We start from the raw sequence: 27,495 nt of genomic DNA, 5'->3' as shown, positions 1-27,495 counted from the left end.
GCCAACCGGGTCCTTCTTCCCGGCCAGCCGCGACGGCCGGGCTCCTCGGACACAGCAGCTGTACAGGCACGTCGTTTCCCACCCAACAGCAGGTTCTTGGGATCATCTGAGGCTCTCTGGAAACAACGAGCACAAGGCTCGTCAGCTTGGACACCTACCGCTACGGGCCGCTGCCTTTATTAAATATTTGACAGTGCAATAAGCACCTTCCCGGCCATCCCGCTGAATCACCTCCCTCGCGGCCACCGCGCAGCCCGATATCGGAGGTGGCATTGCCGCCTCACGGGGATCACCGGCAAGTCGCCCGTTAACGCCTTCCTCAAAACAGGACGGGCCGTGCGGAGCGAGACCGGCGCAGGTCTATTATTGGAAATCAGCGGTTTCGACTCCGAGCTTCGGAAATTTCATTTACAGAACAGAAATTCACATCGCTTCCCAAGCCCGAACACCGACCAGCTTCGACAAGGCTGCCCTACAGCTCTCCTCACCTTCGCGTTCTATCCATAACAAAAAAAACGCATTAACTTGAGGCAGAAGTCAAACTGTTACACTGAGCTTCTCGCACTCCAAGTATACTTAGAAGCTACACGCTCCAAACTGCTTCCACTTACAACACACCTCCTTGACCCCAAATCTCTGCAAAACGTAACTCTCGTCGTTCAAGTCCTTTGAAACAGCAGCAAGTTTGACACCGCACGAGGAATCTTGGCTCTTTCGGAGGAAGACGAAAACGAAGCCGTGCTGTAAGGACAGGTTAGCTTTACGCCCCAAAATACGTAAGTTTTGGAGGTTTGGAACTAATTCAGGTTTTAGCATTTTCACTACCGTACCTTAACTACCAAACGTAGGGAAGGAAAGAAAGGGGATCACAAAGGGAATGGGTATTTTCTGAATGAAGTTCACCTTAAGGAAGCGGCAATGCAACACTTCGGTGCAGTTATTGGACCTTGCCGGCTGGCAATTTGAAAAGACAGAGACGATCAACAGCCCCTGCGGAGATCTGACGCGGCCCCAGCCCAGCAACCCTCTCCGACCGCTCCACGAGCTGCAGAACACGCGGCCGAGCCCGGCTCCTAGCTGCTACCCGCGCAAACAGCGTCCTGCCACCCCGGCCACCGACCCACCCTCTGTACTGCGCGCCGTCGCGACTCGCCGGAGGAAATACGTTCCGCAGACATGTGAAACGGAGGACAAGTTTTCCAAAACTACGTTAGCGGCTTCGGAATATTCCCCCAATAACTTCTAATTAGACTTCTGACTTTTTTGCTTTTTACCACATGCGGATCTAAGGTGCGTCGCAGGTGCGCGAGGCAGCTTTGCCGAATGACAAAATTCCCACCTAGGTGAATTTATAAGCACGTATATCAGAGCTGCAGAGAGCAAGAGCTCACGGGAACTCTGGCTGTAATTCTTACTGAAATTACATCTCAGGCTGAGCCTCTCCACGTGTCCTCTGGTCGCAGACGCAGCCCCGGAGAGCCAGAAACCTTCCCAGGCTGAGAAGGAAGGGCCACGTGGGCAGTCTGACTCCAAAGGCCCTAGAAAGCATCCGTCACGGAGCCAGTGAATCAAAGGCTGACTTGTGTCCACGCCAACAAACAAGTTCCCTCTTACATTAGGCACCTTCTTCTAAGGAGTTACTCAAAAGCTGGCAGCGAACCGCCTCCTAGAAAACAAACTGCTGACGCCTGAAGTTATCTTGGTGGTGGTTTGTACTCACGCTAGCATCACGAGAGCCTACGACGTTCTGCGCTGCTCCACATTTCTTCCGCTCCGCCAGCCAGCGGCGACCGCGCCGCGGAAGGTTCACGTGTAGAGCTGCTGTCTTTCCAGCCACGCTTCCCGGGGCTGAGCTGCCTCCGGCAGTTTGCTTTTCTTCATCCTCACGCACCTCAGAAACTCCAGAAAAGTGGAAAAGTTAGGCGGATCTTGCAATTCCCAGGTCACTTCCACTGTTCCCACGCCTTTATCGCCGTGGTCTCCATTAACAAACTCCTCCTCCCCTCTTGCTTGTGCTGCGCGGATCAGAAGCCGGTGCTGCCCAGCCTGCAGCCCAGTTCACCTGCTTCAGGGCGCAGAAGCAGCGGAGCTTGAATTCTGCTTTAAAAAAAATCAGATTGAAACCCAAGCTCTGCCACAGCCTCGTGCTGCAGCTTCCCGTCGTCCTTCGGCCGTTTGCTCTCTCCAGGGAAGACAGATCGGTTGCCAACCAAGAACCGCGCTCTGGGATTAGCCAATGTTTGTGAAGTGCTTTAAAGATTAGAAGTGTCACCTATGTGCTAAATATTTCTCCGGCACTATCAGCCTGAAGAGCAACCGAGTATCTTGTATCTGCTCCTGCTGGTCTCGAGCCGGTTGCCAAAGGCGTCAGCCAACCTGCCTTCCAGCCGCTGCCTTTGCCGTTCATTCGAGGGGCGTTTTCAGGCGCGTCGCAGGAGAGGGCAGAATCAGGGAACTTCTTACGCTGCAACTTCTAAAAACTACCGGCAGAGTAATGACAGTAACACCACCAGAAGAGGCTCAGGGATTTATTTTTTTAAAGCATTCTCATACGCGCGCACGAGACTGGAATACTTTGGAAGGAAGCCCAATCGCGCGAAGAGAGGCCCTCGCCGCCGTCCACCCGGACAGCACCGGCTCGGCGAGGTTATGGAAAGGTACGTTGTACACATCAGCTTGACGGGAGCTAAATGGATCCCGAAGTCCTTCATTCCCCAAGAAGCTTTTTGGGACGCTCTCGCAGCACCTGGATTACGAAACCAAGACGCGCGTCCGAGCGCACGGGACGGCATAGCTGACGCCGTTCGTGCCGTACGGCCTGCCTTACGGCACGCAGACCAAACAGCAAGGACATGCTTGTTGTCGTCCCTTTCTTCCTCTTGTTCCCACACCACCCGAATTTCTCTTCCAGCTGGAACACAGGCAGAGCCTGTCTGTGTCAAGACCTTCCCACTATCACCAGTATCACACACAGAGCCAAGCTATAGATGTTCAGCTTGAGATCTCGGTGTTTCCCATTCACTCACCTTTCGTCACCCATATTCCATCCATCCCCCGAGGACTTACGCTGCATATAGGTTGAGAAATATTTAAAATACACAGAGCTCCGTCTTCCCTTCAGCCCGTGGGTTTGAACCTGCAGAACCCACCCGCTATTATCGAGTAGTCAGAAAACGAGACATTCAGTTGCAAGACTTTACTCCGCACTGGAGAGAGAAGGAAAACAAAGCTGGAAATCCCTCGCTTGATAACCAACGGCCACTCTGAAAGCACGGTCAATGGGACGTTGTTGCACTAAACCATACACACGTTTGGCTCACAATTTGCCAACGACGAGGGAAATTAACTCCAGGGAAGGATTCCCACAACATGAGCGAAAGGGGAACGTCACCCGAAAGGGATGCTGCATCGCGGAGTGGTGGTTTTTACCGCGGCGGCCCAGCCTGCGCCCAGACGCGCTCGCTCCAGCTTCCAAGCGCCTTTTTTCTCGGCCAAAGGCAGAACGGGCCCTTGCTCGGGGGCCGCGAGCATCTGGACCCGAGGGTGCCGAGGGCCAGGCGGCCACCAGCGCCCGGGCTCCGCTGCCAGGGCCAGAGCAGCAGGACCTCGCCAGCGAGAGTTTATTCGCACCTTTGCGTCGGAGCAGGGCAGAACGCTCTCCCCCCTCCCGGCCTCTCATCCGCTGTACAACCTCCCATCGGCCACGTAAGCCACGGGCAGGACCAGCGGCTGCGTGCCACCGCGCCGGCGGTGTGCGGCCAGCGACGCGGCTGCAGCCCGCTTGACCTTGAGCTTTCGGAGCGGCTGTAGGCAGCCCCGTGCTCGGCCTGCACCTGCCCTAACGCCGTGTCCGCCCTCCGACTGCCGAGGCGAAACGCTCCGATAGCCAGAGACAGGAACGCACGAAGCCCAAGGACAGAGGAGCCTGTTACGAAGAAAAACATTATCCGAAGCCAAAACAGTGTCACCGCAATGCTTTCTGCTGGGCGGCGGAGCAGAGGACAGGCGGCGTGTTAACGCTTACTCACTCAACACAGAAACAACAGCAAGAGAACCAAAAAAAAGCAGCGGTCGTCAGTGGGACAGTTTCTCTGCAGCCCGGGAGGGCGTTTTGGGGAGGAATCCCATAAAAGACGACAGGGTAGGGCCACGGCAGGAGGCAGAGCACAGCTGGGGCGACAGTGCTTTTCCCATACGGGTTTCCGACGGTTCCCCGTGTGGCGGAGAGACCGCTCGCAGGCCGGAGCCCCCGACGGAGGTGCCCTCGCTCGGGGTAACCTCACCAGGTGGACCGCAGGCTGGAACGGGCGCGGGAGGCTGGAACGGGCGCCGGGCGACGCGGCTGGCAGCTGCCCCCGCTTCGTGCCCGGTGACTCGCCGCAGGCACACATCCTAAGCTGCTCTTACTCAAGCCGTGAATGAGTAGCACAGGGGAGCCCGAAAACCCCGAACTGAAGACGTAGCTCAGTACAAATGAGCCTCCTAACAACACATGCCATTCTCGCAGAGCCACTCGCACCCTTCTCTGTGCAAGGCCAAGTGAAAACAAACAAGCAAAAGACTGCAATGCCCGTTCAAGATCTTGAAGCACATTTAACGGGGTGGGGGGGGAAAAAGCTTAGTGAAAAATAAAAAGCAATCAGCCTTAATCGAGACTCGATCTTCCTAGCCTAATAAGCAGCCGGAGCATCCTAGGCACTGAATGTCACCACTCTAACAATTCAGATGCGCAGCTGAGGTTTCCACCTGCGAGAAGGAGGCGGCACCGTGGGAGGCTTTTCTCAGAGCAGCCTCTGTTCCGGGACCCAGCGAGGAAAAGGCACCCCTCAGCCCAAATCGCTCTTCCCTCCAACCGGACAGGACCCGAATTCGGGGGGCGGGAAGCAAGCTTTGCTTCAGGCAGCAAGACGGGCGGCCTTATCACACGGACTAACGCCTAAGGTTTTCGAGTTTGGAGACCTGCACGTGGTAAAAGGAAAAGCGTTTTGCCGTTTACCTCCGAGACACGTAACTTGCTTTCCAATAGCCTGCTTGGGTGCCTCGGCAGAGCTCCTCTTGTTTGGACAAGCACGTTTGCTCTGGTGACTATTTGAATGATGACTCACTGGAACAAGCCAGGGCACCCTACCGCCCCAAACCCCAAACTGCTGACTTAGGGCTCGGGATGCAAATCCGCCAGGAAGCAGCGTTTCCCCGCCGAGGGCCGAGACGCCCGGACCTGGTCACCACTGCACGTCCCGACAGGTCACGCCACGCCACGACAGCCAGGCCGCTCCGGGCACGGCTCCCGCGCAGCTCCGAGCCGTCGCTGAAGGAGAAGCTGTCGACCGAGTGTACGCGCGTGCATTTATTAAACGTGACTGTGAACCGTGTTCGGGGAAAGACTGGTCTCTACGATGAAACGGTTAAGTCGGTTCTAATGCTACGTGACCGAAAAGCAGAAAACGTAAAGCAGACGGGCAAAATGCAGCGCTAGAAAGAGAAAAACCCTACTTCAGCTGCGGTTCTTGCCTTGAGGACAAATTCAAAGAGAAGACAACAGGAATAAGCAAACTGTATAAAATATTCTTGCTCTCATAGCACTTCTAAAGTTGCTTTTTCTTTTCTTTTAATATTTGTGCTCTGCAAAACCGACAGCCCGGCTGCAATTTCTTTGCTCGCCCTCCGAAGGGCTCGCGACCGGCGGGCGTGGGACCGCCTGCCCGGCACCGCGCCCCCCGCCCTCCGGAGCCGCGGCAGCGCCCGGCTCCGACGCCCGCCTCGCTGGTGGCACTCCTCCAGCGACTTCCACTTCTGCCTCGCGAAGCATGTGAGAGTCACAACCCGTGACGAGCCCAGCAGTAATTGCCGTATCCATTTCGACGCTCCTCCGGCCAGAGCAACGCCTGTAACTATAAACCATAAAGCTTTTAATATCCCACTCGATTATGAGGAAAACAACTTCTGAGCAGCAGCAGCATCGCTCGGAGCCCGCCGCCGTTTATTCCCCCGCGCCCTGGGGCCTGGCCGGGGATGGCCAAACCTCGCGGGGAGAAGCCGTGTTGGGGGACGCTGTCGGGGGGGACAGGAGCCGAGACAGCTCTTCCGCGCCTCAGTGATGATGTCAGCGCCGCTCAGCCTGTTTCTTGCTGACCTCACCGAAGAGCTCAAAAGGCTGGAACGCGCGGAACGAGAAGACAGATGAACGAGCTGCTGGCGTGCCATCAGAATGTGGTTTGGTGCTAGTGCAACCCGCCGACTGTTTACATATCCAAGAGAGAGCCTAAGAATTAAGCAACTAACTTGGGCGCTGTCCTACAAAGTAGGCTCACAACCGCTCTCTGTTATTTACAAACAATTATCAAGGAAAGGTAAACAATCTGAATGACTGTTTGGAGTTTATAAAACGTTCCCATCCACTGCAGCCTTTGAAAAGCAAGTCAGACGCTTCGCTGAAGCAAGAACGAGATCAGCAGACCTCGCTCCTAGTCCCCGACGCTCAAGCCTGAAGTTCGCCGTCACCTTACCGGCCCTTGCGAGTGAAGGCAGCTTTCCTTGCCCAGGACTAAGGGGCAGGCTTCGGAGAGGCGCAGGCACGCAGCCGCGGGGAGCTCCCACCTCGCTCGGCGCAGACCTGCCCCGCTTTCGTCCCGCCGCGCTGCGAGCGGGGCTTCGTCGCCGCGGCGAAAGCTCCGGCACGTTTCATTTTCCCACTAGTTTCCTGCCGCGCTGCGAGCGGCCGGAGCAGCCGATGCTTTGCAACCGGCCGCTGGTCAGGACGGCGACGAGGAGCCCCGCCGCCGCCCCCGCAAAGGAAGAAGGGACGGGGCCGCGCGCCGCCCCTGCCCGGTCCCTCTGCCAGCAGCGCTTCTCACGGCAGCTTCAGTTACGCCTCTATCACATGCAGCCTCTCTTCCCTCTTCTGTAGCAGGACCCGCAAGATTTGATATACTTTTCAAGAGCTTCCTTGCATCCTAAACCCACCTGCCTTTAAATTAAGCCCTGCGGAAGTTGAAGAAATCGGACCGTCATCCAAAAACGCCGCTCTAGAAGGAAAACACGCGCGCCTGTCCTGATTTTGATTGCGACAAGCGATAATCCCGGCCTCGGGACAACCCGACGGCCAAACGTGGCGCGTCGAGTCCCTGCTGCCACGTGTGCTCCCGCACCGGCCTCCGCTCCCGCGCTGGCTGGCGAGAGCTCGGATCGCCGAAACTACGCAGGAGCTTTGTAAACCCTGATCCGCAACGCGGAACGTGCAGTTCTGCTCGGAGTAAAGCACGTTGACATCCTCAAACCAAACGTGAATTTTCGGCCTGCCCTTTCCCACAATGTGTTTTAGCAAGGCGTGCTACCAGCTGCTCCCCTATCCTGGGGACGCTGAAGCACAGTCAGTAAATCCCTTGCGCGCCTACAGTCTCTTGCAAGAGTCGCCCATTAACCTCGGGCCCTGAGAAAAACAAACAGTATTTGCACACAAAGGACGATTCGTTTCCGTGTGTTCTCAAGCAGCTCTAAGGTTCTCAGCTGAAGTTTTCCCAAAGACAACACTGGGTACGAACCTGACGCTGTTCCACGGGCTCTACCAGCACGGCTTCCGAAACATCTTTCCAGGACTGCTTGCCTTGCTGCCGTCGGATTAGGAGCAGAGCACGCAGGAGCGACCACAGCCAGCAAAAAAGACTGACCGACGGGTGCGTGTCTCCAGGAAACTCGCTGCTATGGGACAAGGCGCCGGTTTCCCCAAAAATTTATCAAAAGGAACCGGACAACTTAACGACCCTCATCATTAGGGGCCGCATCCCACCCGTGTCTTAAAAAGAGGCGGTACAGTCTCGCATCCCACCCCGCAATTCCCGAAGCACCCTATTTTCCTTTGAGCTGACGTGAAGGAACGAACCGCATACCTGACTAGCCCAGCGGTAAGGGAAAACGACGACCCGGTTTTGTCTGCGGGGCCGAACCGGGACCGACAGCGCGGCGCACGCACAAACAACGGAAAGTAGAGATTAAGGCCCACATGTCTAGCAAATGACTCAGAAACTGCAGAAGCGCCTACCGCGTCGGAAAATACCTATAGTCAGTCTGCACTTGTCTTTTTACTGTGTAACGGGAGCCTCAGCTTGGATGAAAAAACATGGGTATTTTGTTCTGACTAAGCGCCGGTTTCCCCGCGGCCCTCGGCGGCTGCGGGAAGCGCGCATCCCCGGCCGCTCCGCCGGGGCGGTGGGGGCGCGGCACCCACGCCCCAGCAGGCTCGTGGAGGTAGCTACCGTGATTTCCTTCTCCCCCGCCAACTTCGTATGTTGTTTCTAATAATATAAAAGAGCTGAAGTAACCAGCAGAAAGGAAAAGCCTTTGGTTTTGTTTTTTGTTTTTGTTGTTTTTTTTTTTTTTATCTTGCGCTTCCCAAAGGAGCTCAGGTGAAAAACAGCCACCGCAGAAGCCAAATATTAAAATCCTCATAGGCAGAATGAATCAGAATGATTTTTATTGGTTTCCAATGAGATTGGGCTCGAAAACAAACAGTTGCTGTATAACTGACAACCGTCTCACTGTGTCTAAACGCTCGAGACGCAAGGACATAGATGGGCTTTGTACAGCGAAGAACCTATTCCTTAATGGCTACTGGGTAACGATTCTATTTGTTTAATGGCACATTTACATGCGCAAAAAATAAACAGTAGTACGAGCTAAGCTATATAATAATCAGTCTTATTGGGAGGAGTAGGGGGAAGCCCGACGACCGCAAACACTGCTGAAACCAGCCACAGCTGTTACCAGCCTCGGGGACGCAGAAGACGCCAGACACGATAGAAGCTTCCCGCAAAAGAACGCGATTGTCTTCTGGCCAGCTGGTAAGGAGAAAACCGACCGTAAATCAAGCGGCACGTTATCCTTTCCGTCCTCCTAGGCAGGGGAAAGGCCGGGGCGATGCCCCGCCGCAGCCCGAGGGGCTCCGGCGAGCCGCACGGCCAGCGCGAGCAGCAGTCGGGAGCGGCCTCGGCCGGGAGCCCTCTCCCCCAGCGGCACGCCAGTCCGGCCGATAGCCTTCCCACAGCCACTTGCAAGATTACAGGCCGAGGATTTCCTACCAGCACATCTAGAGAGGAAAGACTAAGCGCAAAGACTAACACTTTTCGTCTTCAGTTACTGCTACTGAGCCTAAACTAAAACCTAGGAAAGCACAGAAACACGGTCACGCTGTTAGGGTAACGGGCCACGAGGCAAACGTTTGTCGATAGCACTAATTATTTCAGCGCAAAGGTAACTACCGGCAAGGGTAGAGATCGGTGCCTCTTTCTGTCGCGGTGGTGCACAAACCCACGGAGCAGACGCTCCAAGATTTAGCCAGCCAACAGACCGGCTGGTAGCTCAGTAGTTTAGCTGGCAACTGCCTGGACCTCAAGGCAAAGGTCAGCGTAAAACCTCTACTGAAGGGGCAGCAAAGAGGAGAAGAGAAGAAACACGCCACGAAAAGTGGCATTGCTAGCTAAAGGAAAACACGGACGAGCGCCTTTGCAAGAATTTAGACACGTGGAAGACGAGAGGCATTTTCACACCTAGTTTCTTCCCCTTCATTATAACACTGTCCGTATCCCCGAAGCTCTGAACAGCTATGCCTACCTCTCCTCGCCGCACGCACGCAGGCTGCCCTAGCAAGGGTCACCAGCAGCACCAAACCGAGCAGACCGCATCCCTCCATCCCAGGGCCGACCGCATCCCTCCATCCCGGGGCCGACCGCATCCCTCCATCCCGGGGCCGACCGCATCCCTCATCAGCTTCAATTCAGCTGCCTTTGCCCACCAGCAAGAAGCCTTAGGGCTTGAAAGACGCCGTCCCCCCAGAGCGACCAGAAACACACCTGGAACCACCTGATGAGCCTGGACGCAGGCAAAAAATTCAGAAGCACTTCAGGCTAAATGACAGTAGGTGTCTGAGCCTTAAAAAATGCCCCCCCCGCGCGATGGCCACGGTTCTTTCACAAGCCCGTTGCCGTTACGCCTCTACGCGCGTTGCATGCGTATTTCTGCCCGTAACACGCTGTGGATGGGAAGAGGCTGCCCAAGAAGCGATATAGCTGGAAGTCCGAGTCAGGCAAAGAGCGAGCACAAGCTGGGAGAGACCTGCTTAGGTAAGGACAAAACAAAAATTTGTCTTCCCTTCTGGTGCAGAAATCCGCGCGCGCTTTCTCAGCCTTGAAAACGCTTCGCTGGGTCCGTCTCACTCAAAGCTACTTCCAACAGGACCAACCATATTTTAAGAGTTACTGGAAGGAGACACGAAACATCCATCTGTTTGCTGAAAGGCAGCAGACGTACGCAGCCTCCAAATCCAGACTTTAATTGAAATACTTTAATCTGCTGCCGCAGCCCCACATTCTCTTTTATTCCCAGTAGCGCCAAGGCGTGCGTTCTCCTAATGGAGCTCTGACAGTCGTCCTGCGCCTGGCTCTCTGTCAAACCACTCTAGCCTCCAGCTCCGGGCCCGCAGTCGCACGCCGATACCCTACAGAGACTCCTTTTCTTCTAAACGATCTTCAAAACTCGATAATTAATGTACTACAACTGCATCAGACGCTTGAAGAAGTTGAAGGCCGAGCTTCCCGTTGCCAAACCATACCCGAAAGCAGCGAACGTCGAGGAGATACTGAGCTACAGTGAAAACGTTAACTCGGACTGTCAACAACGCCGTCATCTTCTGCGTTACACAATTCCAAAATTTAGGCCAGCCACCTCGTCCATCTGCAGACCCAGACAATAACGCAATGCACGCAGATGGCTTCTGTGAGCGGGCCCTACGCAGACGGCCGAGGCAGGACTCGGCTGCCTTGCTGTGGGAAGTTGGTCACGCCAGGCTCCCGCTCCCGTCCCTGGGAAGAAACGGGGAATTTCGCGCAGCTGACCTGTTTTGGGGTGTGCTGAACCACCCTCCATCCAGGCAAGCCTCCTTCTCCCGCCAGCCCGCCCCAGGCATTCACGTCCAAAGCCAGGCGAAACGCACCCCACCTTCCACCGCGCTGGGACGTTTCCTACGCTCACCCACGTCCCCGCTGCGCTCTCCCGCGGCGCCTGCCCGCCGGCTCCTTCATGCAGCTTCTCGGGAACCCCGACTCCCGTGGGGAGGTTTTCCCAGCGAAGCGTTCGCCTCCGACAGCCGCCCTGCACGGCGCAGCGGCTGAATGCCTTCGGGCGCCCCAGCTACGGGGCACGAAACCAGCGCTTGTATTTACACCGTCGATTCCATTTCAGACCCTGACGACCAAAACGCTCTCAGGAAGAGCCTCTGCACTCCCACCACCGGCATACGAAAACCAAGTGATAGCAATACCCAAAGCTGCCGTGGCCACAGACTACAGACTTAAGCCCGCTTCCCCGTAGGGGAGTTCTGCGCCTCGCCCGGAGGGATGCCGGAGCCGCTCCGAACACACCCCGACCGGGCAAGGACCAGGCCTTCTCGGCAGTTCTTCCACGGTAAGAGAACCCCGTACCCAAATTGCAGCTGCCCAGGCGGGTAATCGTCCCCGCCGCGGGATGCGGAGGCCGCCGGGATGACCAGAAGCAACGGCGACGTTTCAGCGCGAACAGGACACGCGCTCTGCAAGAATTAAACTCTCCAGGGCGAGGTCCGGCAAGGTACGCCACGGGAAAGCCGACGGGCTCCCAGCGAGATCCCCCTCGCCAGCAGACGCTCGGGCTGCCCCAGGAGCTCCTGCCCGTCCTCCGAACGCTGCTGACGAGCGGAGCGGAGCTCGGCTCGGCTCCCCCCGCGCACGCAGGCAAACGCTGCGCTATTTTTGAGCTCAACGTGTCAGTTCCACCGAGTGTGGGAGTTTGTTTGTGTGGGTTAGTATGATTCGACTACTTTGAAACTTGGCTGAAGCCACATAATTCCCTTTTTATGGAACCCCTTTGATGGCCACTTAACAGAGAGGGTGAGGTTTAGCCTCAACGATAGAGACCTGGGGTCAGAGTTACTAGAAAAAGACACATCATGACTAATAACGAAGCAGCCTTCAGCGGTTTCTTCGCTGAAGTGTTAATGCAGCACATTAAAGCCCTGGACTGGGATCAGCAGAAAGGCCCTGGCTGTAATGAGTGGCTACAGCGGCTTCGCTAGAGAGCTTCCAAATTGCTCCACCGAAACCCGGGCAAGCTCCAAAGGCAGGCACCCGAGTCGGTCTAACCCTCGCTCGCGTACGTTCGGCTGAAGGCAGCACCTTGCTCGCGCTGTGCGGACGACAGCGGGACTGACGGACGGCAGCGGGACTGACGGACGGCAGCGCCCATCGCGCTCGCGAGGGGAAGTCAGAATTCACACCGGAATCCCTTCGGCCAGGCAGAACTTCCACTACCAACTGTAACTTCCACTCTGCCGGCAGCACTGGAGCAAATTCCTAAAGCTCGGCTTTCGGGGGGGGGAAGACACGGTCGTTACGCAACCGTCGCGAGGAGAGCAAGACGGGGCGAGCGGCTGGGGCTAGCGGATTTCTGCGGCGATGGCACGAGGCCGATGCACGACCCAGCGAGGGCCCGTGGGGAAAAAGGAGGTTAGCGGCTGCTTCCCTGTGACAATACCCAATGCCCAAGGAGGCCAGTCTCCCAGCAACATGCTGCCGGCTCCGTATTTCCGTCTCACGCGATTCCTCCTTCAAAGACAAATGAGAGCACAGGCTCGAGAAACCCCAGTTAGGCCTCCGCAGCATTCACAGCACCTTTGCAAGACACCTACCGAGAGACACCGACCCCTTTTGCGTCGCAGCCATTCCTCTTCCCGCTCCCGTCAGCGGCGCCTACTTTTCCTTGGCTCCAACTACCTTGGCTCTTTCAGGCTACTCCCCCCGCCCGACAAGGCTGCAGGCAGGGCCGGTGCCCCGGGCCCATTCGTTCCCCCTGCCCCTGCAGGAACGTTACCACCGTCAGCTGGCTCTCCTGGCCCCCTTTCTACCTCTTTGCACCGTTAGACCCGTCAAGAAGCAGCCTGGTCTCAAACTGAATAGTGCTCTCGCATTAAGCTCTCGGTAATCGCGTGTTATTTGCTACAGCGAGAAGAACGTTGTAATGAGACGTACAGCGTCGCTACTTCGGCCTGCGGTCGATGGCGTTAACGCCTGTGTGAGGTTTAAGAAATATTCCCTCTTATCCCTGCTGTGGCACCCGTGCTTAGCCAAAGTCCATTTCTAGCTTTTAGGCCTTTACCAAACCCCCGCACCGAACGAGAACGAACACACAACTCTTCCGCAGCACACGAACGATGAGCAGAGAGGCCACGCGAGCAGCAGGGTAACAGATGCCTGAGGAATCAGCCATCCACAACCATCAGCCCTTCTTACGGCCGAGAGAAATAAGCAGCGGGACAGGTGAAGCACCAACAAACACTGAAAAAGAAAAGGAAAACGATTAAAAAAAGGTGACGGCGCGAGGCCCTGACATGGCTCGTCACAAAACGAGGAGCACCGGTACTGAACAACTTCCATTTGACGTGACGACGGCGAATCACGGCACGCACCGGCACGCAGCCGCCTCGGGGACGATCGCACCGGGCGCGCCGACCGGAGGAAGGATCTGCGGTCATCCCGCAGCCACGTGCCCCGTTGCTGCACGGCGCAGGGAGGGAAGAGCAGGACAGAGCAGCCGCCGAGGCTTTCCCACCCACGAGGCTGAGAGCGCTTCGCGTTTGAAGAGGGAAAAGTTCGTCCTGGCTTCTTGAGCCCCCCGCATTCAGCGACCAAAGCGTGCCGAATCGAGCCCTGTTCCTACCAGAGCAGCCAAGCCGAACGATCAGGGAAGTCTACCAGCTGGATTTTTATCCTGGTTTTAAGTGCCACAGCACCCACCTCCACGAATTTCAGCGCTAACTTTGTTCTGCTGACGCGACCCCCGCTCCCCCAGAGACGAGCCACAGAAACTAAGCCGGTTCTCTCACGGGCGGGAACCTCCTCTCCAAATGAAAGCAGATGCCTCCCATGCTGCAGAAGAGGCTCAGCTCCTTAAAAAACTAGGGGAAAAAAAAAATCAGCTTAATTCTAGCCTTCCTCCAGTTGTGCTTGTGCTGGTGGAAGACGGGCTACGTTCGGCCAAGGATTAAAGCATCACGGTTTGGGGTTATTCTCCGATAAAACAACTCCAGGTAGCCCCTTAAACAGGATGCCATTACGCACAACTCGTCCAACTTGTTCCTAGCTTTGTCCGTTACCTAGCTAGTATTTAAAAGGCTCGGGAGCTCAGAAATAAGCGGACAACCAGCCTGGAAGAAGTTCGGACGGCGCAGCAGGAAGGTCGCTGGACTCGGGAGGCAGCCGCGTTCTCCCGGGACTGTGAATTCTCACCTCCGCTTCAAGAGAGAAACGGGGGCGAAACTTAAGGCTCGTCTCCCAGCGAAGCGCTCGGCAGGCGCGGCGCCACGGGCTGAACTCACAGACTAAGGGAAGGCCTCACGATTACAGTAACGTATCACTCGCGACGACACCAGAGGGGCAGCTCGACGGCGGCAGGCACGCTCCGCGGCATGGCCGGGTCCCCAGCCACGCCGTAGCCGGCCGAAGGGAAGGAACAAGCACAGCAGAGCGAGCTGTCGGCGTTGCGCGGCAGCCCCTCTCCTCCCTCCTCATCCCCAACCGCTCCTCAAGACGGCAACCCCACCTCCAAAGAGCAGGGGGACATGAGGTCTGCAGCGCGTTCACGAAGCCCCCTCTGCTAAGGGACGCCCACCGACCCGTACGACAAAAGGTGGCGTTAAAAACAACTCCGGTGCCCGAACAGAGCTGGAATTCTAATGAAGTCGCCCGGATGATTTATAAATGGAAACTGTGTGGAGAACAATTCATTCAGTAGGTCACTCGGGAGGTTTTTAGAAGAGAAAGAAGAAAGGGTTTCTTGTGAAAGACGAGGAGAGACGAAGGGAAGGGGGACAGAAGGCAGGAAACAGAAAGGGCGAGATGCGGCGAGATATCCTGCAGGTGCCCAATTAATCCCCGCCAGAGCAGCGGCTCCGGTTCCTGTCCAGCCACCAGAAGAGCTCTCTCTCACACAGCACCAGATTCCAACTTTGCATAACGAGGGCCTGAATGTAAATTGCCGGCTTGGTTAATACATAAATTGTCGACTGTTCCCTTCTATTTCATCGGCTCCAGCAGAGACAATTATGAATACAGGCCTCCTGCCCTTTAGGATGATTAACATTCCCTCTCGTTAGTGTCCCCGACACCGCTGACCCACATTCAACTTGTGAAATCCAGTTATACGTAAACTGCAGCGCTCTGTGTCAGCAGTCTGTGCCGGAGCGCGGGAGCCGGGCGCGCACAGCACACGCTCTCCTCCTCCTCTCTGCAACTAAACGCAGTCCTCGCTTTCACAACGGCGAGACAAATCCCGCTCCTGTAACACGGGAACGGGCACCGACCTATTCTCTGCCCTTCTTTTTTCGGGGAACAGGGGACGCGAGCCAGGCACGCTCGAGCCGTTATCTTCAGACGTCACGGCAAAGTCCACTTGACCCGGTCGACGTCGGCAGGAGAGGAAAACAGACTCCAGCGCCTCGTCAACAGACCACCTTTACATTCAGGGGCGGCAACGAGCGCGAGCCTTCGCGGCTGTTAACCCCACCCTCTCGAAAAGGTCTAAAAGGACAGCGTACGGCACACGTTTAAGCCTACGCAGACGCTCGCGCCGGCAGCCCTTTCGAGACGTCGGACGAGCGCGGTTCCCGAGGAGGGGCCGCGACGAGCAAACCAGCTTTTCTCTAAGAGAACGTGACACGGGGTCAAGTTTGCGCAGGGATTTGGTGGCTATATTTGAACGCTGCCCGGTTCCTCTACGCAGCTACCGCTGGAAGAGATCACCTCGGGAAGGGGCTGCCGGCGCGCTCGGCGACCGGGCTACGTTTGCGTTTGGCGATCAAAGAATTCTTTCAGATCGCTGAATGGGACCCTTTTGCCAAGGCTTTACTTTCTTCTCCCTCGCTTCCATTAAGTCAAACTACTAAAAGCATTGCCGCGGCGACCAGCGGCGCGCGGTAGCGTTATTTCGTAGTCCCGCTGCCGTTCAAACAAGCCTTCCCGTACAGATGCGCCCTTTCCAAGGCGTTTCACGCCAACACCTCCCCTCAGACCTCGTGAGCCCCAGAGCTTGAAACGAGCGGCTCCTCGCTCCGTCCCCGCTCCTCTCCCGGGGCCGTCAGCGACGGAAAGGCACCGAAAGAGCAGCGCTCAGCGTCTGCAGGCAAAAAACCCAACCCGCTCGCTGGCGCTCCTCTCCACGGGCTGGGATTCGAAAGGAAACCTGACCTCGGAGCTGAGAAAGCTTCCAGGTCAAGTTTCAGCTCCGAGCTATCCCAGCTCGGCCTTCCGGGCAGCGGCGCAGCCGAACGGACGGCGGTCGTGCCAGCGCAGGTATTTCCCCGGCCTGGGAGAGCGCTCGGAGTTCGGCGGGATCCCGTCTCCTCCTCGCAGCGCGGGGAGCCAGCGCGCCAAGCCCCCCGGCAGGCTCAGGGGCAGAGGCGGCTCCTAAGTCCCCCGTCCCGCCAGAAAAGGGCCTCCTCCAGCCCACGAACCACCCTCCGCCGCTTCCCGGCAGCGGAAAGGAGCGTAAACTGCCGCCGAGCAGAGCACGAGCTCTTCAAGCTCAGCATCCTCTTCCATCACCCGTAGCCAACGCGTAAAACCCTGTCAATGTCGAAGAGGATTTCCAGACAAGGGTTTTTTTGCCGTTCTTCAGAAAAATCAGCCGTTCCCACGCAAAGGACGGCCTCCGCCCGGGTATTTTGCAAAGTTCAGAGGGAGGGCCGCTCGAAAAAGGCCTGGGCCCGGGGAGGGAGGCCGAGAACAGGAGCGCGGCTTGCAGCGACAGGCGCGAGCCCCGCGCAGGGGGACCCGTCCCCCGCATTGGAAGCGCGTGAATTCTGGGAAGCGCCGTCCAGGAGGGGGCAAGCCACCCGTTTTTAAATAGCCCCCGAAACTGATTGTGCCGAGTTGTCCAGGGAAGAAGCCGGAGGTGCCCCCAACGGGAGTCGCCGCGGGCGGGTGCCGACACGTCGATACCAGGCGACGCTCGAAATTCGCAGGACAGCGACGGGGCGCGCGGCCCGCACCTGCGGCGCCGCCGGGGTGGCCCCGGGGCCAGCGGGGCTCGGGCGAGGCTCGCCCGGCCCCGGCCGCCCTCCCACCCCGCTCCGGCCCCGCCGCCGCGGGAGAAGACGCCGCTGTGGCCGCCGCCGGCCTGCGCCGCCAGACCCGAGCCTCGCGAAGGGCACGGCGCGACGGAGGTTATCGCGACCACGGCAGCGATGCCGTCGCTCCCGGCGCCCGCCGGCGGCCAGCGGGGCGGCGGCGGCGGCGGGCCCGGGCAGCCGGGCCGCTCCCTCGGCCGGCCCCTGCTCCTCGTCCCCCGCCGCTCGCTGCGGGGCCCTGCAGCTCGGGGAGGATTTCCGACAGCCCTCCTTGCACCGCGCTCGGCGGCGCGGCCCTGACGTCACCGGCATCCCCCCGGCCGCCGAGCCCCCCCGCGCCGCCGCCTCCATGTTGACCCCGCTAAAACCGGGCGGGCGCGGGGGCACCGAGCCGGCGCCGGGGCCGCCCGCACCCGAGCCGCGCCACCGCCGCCGCCGCCGCGCCCCGGCCCGCAGCGGAGCCGCGCAGCGCCCGCCCTCGCCGCCGCCGCCGCCGGCCGCGGGGCCCCGGCCCGCCGCCGCCCGCCCCTCACCTTGGCCCGGGTCACCAGGTGCGTGGCCAGCTTGACGACGGCGAAGTTGCCCTTGCCGATGGTCCGCTCGATCTCGTAGTAGCCGATGCGGGCGGGCCCGGGGGGCCGGGGGGGCGGCGGGGCCGGGGGCAGCCGCGGGGCCGGGGGGGGCCCCCCCGCTCCGCCCGCCGCCGCCGCCGCCGCTGCAGCCGCCGCCGCCGCCATCTTGTCGCGAGGAGCAAACCCCCCCCCTCGGGGCTGCGGCACCGCGTGAGCTCATCCGCGGGGGGGGGGCGCTGCCATGGCAACCCCGGGGGGGGCGGGGGGCGGGCCCTGTGACGCCGGCGCCGCCGCCGTGACGCGCCCGCGCGCGTCACCGCCCGCCGCCGCGCCGCATTGGCGGGGCGGGGCCGGGGCGGGCGCCCCCGCGCGGAGGGGAGGAGCAGGGGCCGCCCGCCCCAAACTCGCCGGTTTTGGGGCAAAACGCGAGCGGGGAGCGATCGCCCCCCCCCCCCCGCCGCTTCCTGACGTCACACCTGACGCCTTTCTGCGCCAGCCGCGCGTCACCCACAGCGCCCTCCGGCCATCGGGGACAACCCCCCCCCCCCACACGCTTCCCCAGGTTAGCGGGGGACGGGGCGGCCCCGCAGCCCGCCAGAATGACGTCACGGCGGGGAGGATGACGTCATGGCGAGCCCGCCGCCGCGGGGCCGAGCGGGGCGCGGGGCGGGACTTCCGGCGGCGCGGGCCGGAAGCGGGGCGGGGGGAGCGGAAGCGGCGGCGGCGCAGGCGCGGTGGGAGCCCGGGCCGAGGGAGGGAGGCGCCCGCCCCAGAGCGCCATGGAGTCGCGGGGGGAGCCGCAGCCGCCGTGAGTGAGCCGCGACCGGGCCGGGGCCGGGGCCGGGGCCGTCCCATCCCGCCCCGGGGGCGGAGCGGGGAGGCCCGGGCCGCGCTGCAGGGCTCCGATGGCCCGGCCCGGCCCGGCGCGGCGGGGGGCGGCCTCGCCGTACCGGGGAGGAGGGGCCGGGCCGCGGGAGGCAGGGCCGGGCTCCGCTCCCGGGGCTCCGCCGGGCCGCGATCGCCGGGGATCGGCGCCCCGCCCTGCAGCCGGGCGATGCCGGGCCGCCGCGCTCAGCCCCGGGCCCGGGCAGCGCGGTGCCGGCGGGGCCCGGCCTCCGGCCCGCCGCCGCGGGTGGTCGCGCCCGGCGGAGCCGAGCGCTCCTGCAGAGCGTCCCCGCCGGGAGCCGGCGTGTCCGTGACGCCTCGGCCCGCCCGGGGCGCGTCTGCGGGGCCGGGCCGGCCGTCGGGCGGGGAAGGGGTAAAACGCGTTGACTCGTCAGGCGGAGGGCAGCGCCGAGGGACGGGCGCGGATCGCCCGTCGGGGAGCGCGGCGGCCTCTGGCCGGCCTCTCCCCGGGCGCTGGCGGGCCGCGACGGCCGCCGCTCGCCTGAAACGTTCTCTCCGCAGGAACAGAATGAGCCAGGGAGACTCGAACCCGGCCGCCGTTCCGCACGCCGCCGAAGACGTCCAGGGGGACGACAGGTGGATGTCGCAGGTAAGGCGGGGCGGCGGCGGGACCGACCCCCTTTGCCGGAGGGATCTTCTGCGCGAGCCCCGCTTGGCCGCGGTTCCCCTTCCGAGGTCCTGACAGCCCCGCTGCCGGTGCGGCTCCGCCTGGCGACGGTGCATCTCGGCCTCGGCGCCTGACCTTTCAGCAAAGGCTCCGGTTGGGCCGCGAGCTGGCAGAAATCCCCAGCCCCTTTGTTCAGCCAAGCGCCGGGCGGCACCTTCCAGCGCGCGTCTTCGCGAGGGAGCGACGGAGCTGAAAACAGCGGAGGCCGAGTGCCTGGGCTGCCCGAGTGCCCGCGCTGACAGCGGGGGGAACCGGTCGGGCGCCTGTCCCTTTCTGTCCTGCGGCAGAGGCGTCCGGGAGGAGCCCCGGGCCGGAGCTTACCTCGCTGCTTTCTTTTAACAGCACAACAGATTCGTCTTGGACTGCAAAGACAAGGAGCCCGACGTGCTCTTCGTGGGCGACTCCATGGTGCAGTTGCTACAGCAGTATGAGGTATCGTTACGGAAGGGCGGAGGGCGGGGTTACGGGAACCGGAGCGTTTCTCTCTCTAATCCGGGAGCTGATGGGCACGTCTCGCGCTGGCAATGGCTTCTGTTCCCTTCCGATTTTACCGCCGTCCCCTCGGGTTTATTCCGCCCCGCTTCCTTAACTGCCCAGCGCTTGTGCAAAGCCTTGCCGGTTTATCTCTGTGAGCCATTTGCAGGCTTGCCCTGACGCCGTTACTGACCGCCTCCGTTTCGACAGGCGTGCACAACCCCTTGCTAGTTCCTCGGCTCTCGGATTCCAGGCTCCCGAGGGCACGCCGTCAAAATCTCTGTAGGTGTGTCTTGCCTGGCCGGACCACCTGCAACCCGCTAGCACTCGGGGTGCGCTGGGCATCGGCACGCTGGCTTCTCCCTAAAACTCTGTTGGGGCAAAGGAGAGTTCTGCTGCTCCGCCGTGGTGGCGGCTGAGCAGCTTTGTTCTGCAAGAGCTGCTTCCGTTTCTGGTGGCGTTACCTGGCGATGAAAAGGATTTCCTCCGGTCGCAGGTCCCTTCTTCGGAAGCCCTGCACGTAGGGAGGCCGGGCCCACGGTGGCCTGCCGCGGGGCCAGCCCTCTCTGTGCCTCTTGGCCAGCTGGGCAAAGAGCTGCCGGAGGGCACTTCCCCTTCCTCCGTGCCAGGAGCAAGCGCTTGAACAGCAGCAGCTCCGCCTCTGCTGCGCCTCCGACTAAAGCCTCCTCCTGCGTTTAAAGGCCCTTTGTGGAAGCGAGGTGTCGGAGGAAGCCTCGCGGCTGCTTTCAGCGTCCCCCAAGACGCCGCTTGCCTGCGTAGTAGCTTGCTTTCGCGGTCAGGCTGCTGCTCTGAAACGGCAAATTGATTTCTGATTGCAGATATGGCGAGAGCTCTTCTCCCCGCTGCACGCGTTGAATTTTGGGATCGGTGGAGACACCACAGGACACGTTCTATGGAGGCTGAAGAACGGTGAACTGGAGAACATTAAACCGAAGGTATAAGCAGAAAACCAAACCAGGCGGCCCCGTGCTGACTTAGACCGAGTCTTCAGTGCTCGAGCGGTGCAGAACTGAGCGAGCTCTTACTCTGAACAGAGCTGTTGGTTTGAGCAACCCCTGGCACCGAGCGCGCGTCAGGTGTTGAAACGTCTTTGGCTAAAGCAGAAGCGCTCGCGAACGGAGCCGCACATCTCCTCGGGCCTGCCGTGCCTTCTCGGCCTCTAGGAGGGGGCGGTGGCCTGTTTGATCGGGAGTTAGCGGAGACGTTCGGGACGCGTGGAGGAGATCGGCTTCCCAGTCTGCGCCTGCAGCTGCGGTCCCGTCCCGGGCGTCTTTACTGAAAGCGGCGGGCGGTGCTTCAAGGCGCTGTTACGCAGTGACGGGGAGGCCGCGTCGCTCGTTTAACAGCTTCCAGTCTTTTGAAGTAAAAAGCAGAGCCGTACGGTTTTCCCTGCCCCTAAGGAGCTTACTCCACGCTGCGTAAATGTACCTTACCCTCTTTTTGACCCACGTAGGCTCCTGCGAGTAGGTTGGCCGGGAGGCTCCGAAACGGGGTGGGCTCGGACATCTCTTAGGCTGTCCAGAAAAGCTTCAGTAGTAGCGGCTCTTCGTCCGTACCGGGGGCCAAACCGGCAGCTCGTAAGAGGCTGTTGAGAAGTCGGCGCGGCTGACAGCCGAAGGCCTCTCGCGGTCTGGATTTAGCCTTAAGCCTGGCTCTTCCTGCAGCGCGCTGGTCGCAGCTGATGTTTGTACGGGGGCTTCAGGGTCGGCGAGCCTATTACAGCTCGTCCCGAAAAAGCCGCAAGCGTTTTCTTTCTCCTTGTAGGTCATTGTTGTTTGGGTCGGAACAAACAATCACGAAAACACGGCAGAAGAAGTAGCAGGTGGAATCGAGGCTATCGTGCGCCTGATAAACACCCAGCAGCCACAGGCCAAAGTTATTGTACTGGTACGTCCCTCGGAGCGCCGCCAAAACAAGCTGCTCCGAGGAAGCCCCGGGTTCTCTGCGATACTGGGAGTCGGCGATCGTTACCGGGGAGGGCAGTCGCTTTATCTGTCTTGTGCTTCGTGCGTGCCTCCCCTCGTTCCCTTCCCTTTGCAGAAGGCGTCCTTCCAGCCCCTCCGGAGGCGGGGGCGATCCTTCCCGTTAGCGGGATCGCTGTCCCGCTTGGCAACGTTGTTGAAGAAGTCCTGCGAGGGGGGAAAAGGTGGCCAGGGCAGAGCTGGCGTCGGAAATCCTAGCTGGCTTCCTTGTCTCGGCGGGTTAGCGGTGCCGCCTGCCTCCAGTACGCTGCTGAAAGCTCCTGCAAAGAGCACGGCAGATAGGTTAAGGGGGGCGGGGGGAATAAGAAAGCGGGTGCTGGGCCAGTCGTGCTTGTAGCTCCCCTGGCTCCGTCGGCTGCCTTTCGAATTAGGTCGGAACGGACAGAGTCTGACCGTAGGGATGAGTTCCTCTCGTCCCGGACCTCTCGAATCTCGAAAGGCAGCCCGAACTGGAAGGGAAAGCAGGCGTTGTTTTGCCGTCGCGGTTGTATCAAGCTCTTTTTTGCCTCCCTCTTGTGCCAGGGCCTGCTACCTCGTGGAGAGAAGCCAAACCCGCTGCGGCAGAAGAACGCCAAGGTGAATCACCTGCTGAAAGCCTCGCTCCCCAAGCTGCCCAACGTCCAGCTTCTGGATGTGGACGCCGGCTTCGTGCACTCGGACGGCACCATCTCGTACCACGACATGTTTGATTTCCTGCACCTGACGGGAGGGGGCTACGCCAAGATCTGCAAACCCCTCCATGAACTGATCATGCAGCTGCTGGAGGAGACCCCCGAGGAGAAACGAGCTGCCCTGGCCTGAGTAGCTGACGTCAGCGTTAACAGCGTCACCCAGCCCATCAGATCAGTTCCGTCACTGGCACTACAGAATCCTTCTTTCTTAAAGCACTTTCCATTGTAGAGTGTTACCGGATGTTCGTACCTAGTGTTTTGAGGGGGAAGGCTCGTGGTTAACTGGTCTCGTACGTAAGAGGGCCAGCTTGGTTGGTTTTATTGCAGGAGGAAATTAGCGGCAGAAGAGTTTTACTTTTAAACCATTCCTCATTTAACGCGAGAACAGGGCCGTCACTCTGTGCCCCTCTCATGTCTTGTTGCTCTGTGGTTGTCCTAGAACCCTTGTAGCCTGTCTCCGGCAGCCCGCGCGCGGCTCCCGGCTCACCGTTCCTGGCCGTAGGGATTGTGCTCTGTGTATTAGCCTGTGAACAAGAATCACATTCCACTTGCAAAACCCGGAACAGATGCCTTTTTCCAAACTCGGTCCCACCGTTGAGAGGCTCGTTTGGCGTTCTTTTTTCTTTGTGTTCCTGGGGGGCTTCAGGGAGACGCGTTGCTTTCTCACCCCTTCTTCCTGCAGCGGCCCGAAACTGGAATTCAGAAACGTAAAGAAACAAAGCGGTTCACCGACCTCGCCCAACGCTCCCGGCCGCTGCTTCTCCTGCTTCTTTCGCCGCGCCTGCTAGCCGGGGCACCTTTCCTCCCACCCAGCTTTCCCTGGGGGCGGCCGCCTCCAGGTGCTGCTGCCTCTCCCGCTCTCCGCTCCCCTCTGCCTGCGCTGTCGCTGGCTTTTAACAGTTGCGCAGTTTAGGATTTTAATTACCCGGTAAACGCCGCACGAGGCGGTCGCTTCCTCGCTACTCTAGAACTGACATTTCGGTCCTCCGAGGTGCCTGTGCCACAGGGCTCTTTGCAGTGCTCTTCGTTGTTCTGGTTTGGTTTGGTTTTTTTAAGTATAACTAACTGCTACGGTTTTTTTTCTAAAGGAAGCCCTTACGAATAGCCCCCGTCTGCAAGGCCTAAGTCAGTCTGAAGCTTTACAGGCTCCGAGGTGTACATTTCTTTATCGCTTCTGTTTTACGTGTATAAACGTTTTATTTGAGCAACTACAGCCTCTTACAGTAAGAAGTGAAGCCAAGGCGTAGCTGTCCCTGGCCTGGCCGCCGCTCCTCGCCTCTGGCCGGGGAGCCGCAGGGGCAGGTGCCCTCCTGCGGGGGCTGTGACTCGGTGGGATTTTGGCTTGGTTTTTTTTGTTAGGGGAGCTGGTTGTAGCCTACTAAGGACCGTATGAAAACCGCCTTTCCTTTAAAAGGGAAAGGGTCTCTTTGTCAGAAAGAAACTGGTTTGGACCCAAAAGGCAGAGCCCTAGAAGAATAGATCGCTTGCAAAGAAAACAGTTTTAAACAAAGTCTGTTCCTCCTCGGCTTACCTGCCGGAGCCGGAGCGTGGCGGTGCCGTGCGGACCTCGCCGTGCTTCGCGCTACGGTCGCCGGCCGGGAGCCGCCGAGGCGGGTCTCCGCGCCGCCTCCCGTGGGAGCGGGAGCCGCCGTCGCGCGCTCCTCTCGGCGGGTGGATCGCGGAGGAACGGCTAGCCTTCTCGCGGGCGCTTCGCGCCGCGGCCCGACCGAGGGGCGCGCAGGCGGCCCGGCTGCGCGCTGCGCCCTGCTGCAATGAAGTACCTAGGTACTGTACATAGTCTGTCGGCCCTTTTTTATAACAAAGGGCGCTGGTGTTTAACGCAGTCTGTACCCTAGCATTAAGGAATACGTTAACGTCCCCGCTACGTTCCCCTCTTCCCGTAGATTTGATCATAGCAGGATTTCTGCCTGGATTGCATGCGTAGTGTGTGTTTTGTTTCCAGTATATGTGATCTACACACAGGTGAAGGAGAGATGAAGCGTTCCGCTTGCCGGGGTCAGAAGCGGGAGGTTTCGAGCGCCGCGGTCCAGGAGGGGTTGCGGTCCTGCCCCCGCGGCCCGGGCTGGGGACTCGGCTGCCTCGCAGGACGGCCTCGAGGGGAACGGTGCGCACGCTTCCGAGGAGGCGCTCGCTGGAGAGGCTGGGGCGAGGGAGAGCGGAAAATCAAACGTTAAAAACGGGCGGCAGCGGAGGGTTCCCGGGGAAAGGACTTACCCGCCCCTCGCGCACCCGAGGGAGACGGGGCAAGACACGTTCCGCTCCCCGTGAGCTCTCCAGGTTTATAGGCTCGCGCGAAAAGGCGGCGTGCTAGTTTAATCTATGCATCCCCGCTTCCCTCCCCGCTGTCGCTGCGTTGGGCTGAGAGATGCTAACCAGGAATGTACTCTCCCGTAAAACGCTCTGACTCCTCAGCTCGGCACCCGGGCAGCCGTGAGTCAGCCCCTCCTGGCAGGGTGCCGAGCGGACCGGGAGGTTTGGCAGGCTCCCGAGCCTCCTGCGACGTGACCGAGGACGGCTCTGCTGGCTCTGCTTAGGCTTGGCTCGCTAAGGCGCCGCGCTCGATGCTTGGTTCGGCGCTCGCAGCCCTCCTTCTCTGCTCCCGTAACCACCTCCGATGCTGCTGCGCCGCGTAAGGAAAGCGAGGACGGCTTCTTCCCCTCCGCTCAGGCTTTAGCTCCGCTTGCCGCTGCCTAGCGCGAAACCATCCCGCTCGCGGCCGCGAGGTTCTGTGGGAGGGCGAGGAGGGGTTTTAGCCCCTGGGGGGGCTTCTCCCCTCCCCACGCAACCGGTGCCTTTGACAGCTCCGTGCGGGCGCCTGCTCCCTCCTCTGCCAGCGCTGCCAGTTTCGCGTTAATTGCGGCGGAGGGAAAAACAAAACAAAGATGTGAAAGGACGGGAGGGGTCTCTCGTACCTCGGTGGGGGGCCGGGAGCCGACCGCGGGGGGAAAGCCCGTACCCCGCTGCCGCAGGCACTGCCCTCTCACCGCCCGCAACCTTCCCCGGGACAAAAAAATGTCATTCTGCTTTGGCAAAAACGCATCGGCTGGTAGAACTCACTCTGTTAGTGCTTATTTCGATATAAACGTCAATGTTGCACCCCACCCTGTTGCAGCCTGTGTGTGTGTGTGTGTGCGCGCCTCGGCGCCCGCGTCTTTCCCCCCCGTCTCTGTGTCGGTGACGACCCCCGTGTCGTTCCTGCAGGGCCGGGGCCGCAGCCGGGGGGGTGCTGCCCCGCGCAGAGCCGCCGGACAGAGCTCCCGCCGCCGGACAGAGCTCCCGCCGGGTGCGCTCGCAGCCTCCCCGCCCGGGGGCCTTCGGATCCTCGCCCCCCGTGTGGTCTCCGTTCTTTTCCCCGCGCTGGCGGGGCCTTTTTTCGGTTTGTTTTTCCCCTCCCTGCACCGCGCAGGGCTTAGGTCCCACGCCCAAAGCCGGCAGCGAGGTGCGGCAGGTAAAGCTATTTTGGCCCTCCGCAGGACATCGCCCTGCGTTCGACTGCTCGGCGATTTATCTCTACCGGCCCTGAAAGGAACGGGGAACGCGCGTCACCACGCAACCCAGCTCACCGTCGTCCCAGCGGAGGCGAGGCGCGAGTTCCCGCAGCAGCTTGGGAGCCGGTTGGAGCGCGGCTTCTAGCTCCAGCGTGAGCGTCCGTCTGTCCCCGAGCAAGTTGTCCCCTCTGCTGTCGGCGTCGCCGCCCGTGGCCTGGAAACAACGTGCAGACTCTCTGAAAAGTGCTTTGGGATCCTCGGTGAGAGGACCCGCAGAAATAAAGTGCACAACAGCAGCAGCGCTCTTGTCTCTTGGCGTTTGTCCCGCAGAGAACAGAGGGAAACCGGCGGCGGAGGCCCTGGGGGTCAGTTCACGCCTAGAAAAGGGCTTTTTTCGAGGTTACGTGGGGCTGAGCTGTTTTGGCGGGGGCTTCAAAACCAAAAAACCCAATCGGAGGCACACAAAATGCGGTATAATGGCCACGAAGCCCGTAGGCGGGAAGCCAATCGGCAGCAGGACGGGGGTTGTTTGAGGGAGATGCACCCTAAGATGCTGCGCGGCATCGCTCCTGCTTCCCCGGTGAACGGAGCCGCGCAAAAACGCCAAATTACCTCGAATTACTTCGGCCGCTGGCGACGAAGGGTGCTGCAGGCGGGAGGGGAGGCTGCGGAATCCGGCGAGGAGCGCGGGAAGGGTCGCGGTGCCGGACGGCGCCTGGCAGGGAGTCTCTCCGTGCCCCTGTGTGCGAGGACTTCGGTGGAGGCAGGCTGGGCGAGGGGCTTGGGCGGGCGCCGGGGTGCCGCCTGGCCGCGCCGGTGCCGCCGGAGGGGTGCCGCAAGCCGGAGCAGGGCGCAGGGCCCGGGAGGAGACCCCGAGCCCCGCGCCGGGAGCGGGATTTCCTCCGGAGCTGGTCACGGCTCCGGCGTGGCGCACCCCGCGATTACCGCCGCAGCCCGGCCGGCTGCACCGACCCGTCCGAGCGCGGTGCTGGGAGCCGGGGGTCGGCAGCACCCCTGCTGCGCCCCTTGATGCCGGGGCCGGGTGGGGACGCTGGCGGGGGCGGTTGGTGGCGGGTCGTCGCTGCCACGTGTCGGAGGGTGACGGCGCCATGAACGAGGCCGCCGGCAGCAGTAAATGCCTCCCGACGCTGCAGGGGCGGACACGGGGCTTCCCCCGAGGGGGCCTATATGGGGCAGGGGCTCCCCTATGGGGTCCCATGTGGAGCAGGGGCTCCCCTATGGAGCAGGGGCTCCCCTATGGGGTCCTGTATGGGGCAGGGGCTCCCCTACTGGACAGGGCTTCCCTATGGGGTTCTATACAGGGCAGGACCTCCCCTGTGGGGTCCTACATGGGGCAGAGGCTCCCCTATGGGGTCCTACATGGAGCAGGGGCTCCCCTATGGAGCAGGGGCTTCCCCTATGGGGTCCTATGTGGAGTAGGGGCTCCCCTATGGGTTCCTATATGGAGCAGGGGCTCCCCTATGGAATGGGGCTTCCCCTATGGGGTCCTATATGGGGCAGGGCTCCCCTGTGGAGCAGGGGCTCCC

General features: G+C 60.4%; 2 protein-coding genes across 6 annotated transcripts in view; one reads left to right on the top strand and one right to left on the bottom strand.

The window, feature by feature from the left end:
• The window catches only part of SIK3 (SIK family kinase 3), an 85,261-nt gene extending 67,454 nt beyond the window's left edge, over positions 1-17,807 (bottom strand). For 2 of the 4 annotated variants that reach the window (XM_082330866.1, XM_082330867.1), the window contains exon 1: positions 17,680-17,807. The gene's annotated coding sequence lies outside the window, so the exon portion shown is untranslated. The remainder of the gene's footprint in view (positions 1-17,679) is intronic. The other 2 variants (XM_082330868.1, XM_082330865.1) reach the window with 2 other exon arrangements.
• PAFAH1B2 (platelet activating factor acetylhydrolase 1b catalytic subunit 2) lies at positions 17,646-26,239 on the top strand. Of its 2 annotated transcripts, none has more exons than XM_082330870.1 (6): positions 17,646-17,697; positions 19,126-19,213; positions 19,634-19,723; positions 20,605-20,721; positions 21,551-21,673; positions 22,291-26,239. In XM_082330870.1, exons 2-6 carry the CDS (start codon positions 19,133-19,135, stop codon positions 22,567-22,569), a joined length of 690 nt encoding a protein of 229 aa, XP_082186996.1. In that variant the 5' UTR covers positions 17,646-17,697; positions 19,126-19,132; the 3' UTR covers positions 22,570-26,239. The 2 variants fall into 2 exon arrangements, with proteins under 2 accessions (XP_082186996.1, XP_082186995.1); XM_082330869.1 differs by lacking the exon at positions 17,646-17,697 and adding an exon at positions 18,419-18,526.
• The last annotated feature ends 1,256 nt before the right edge of the window (positions 26,240-27,495 follow it).

This window comes from Platalea leucorodia, assembly GCF_965183815.1.
Source record: "Platalea leucorodia genome assembly, chromosome: 20".
Lineage (NCBI taxonomy): Eukaryota > Metazoa > Chordata > Aves > Pelecaniformes > Threskiornithidae > Platalea > Platalea leucorodia.
Note: the sequence above shows the minus strand (reverse complement) of the source record. Positions and strands in the feature narration are given on the sequence as shown.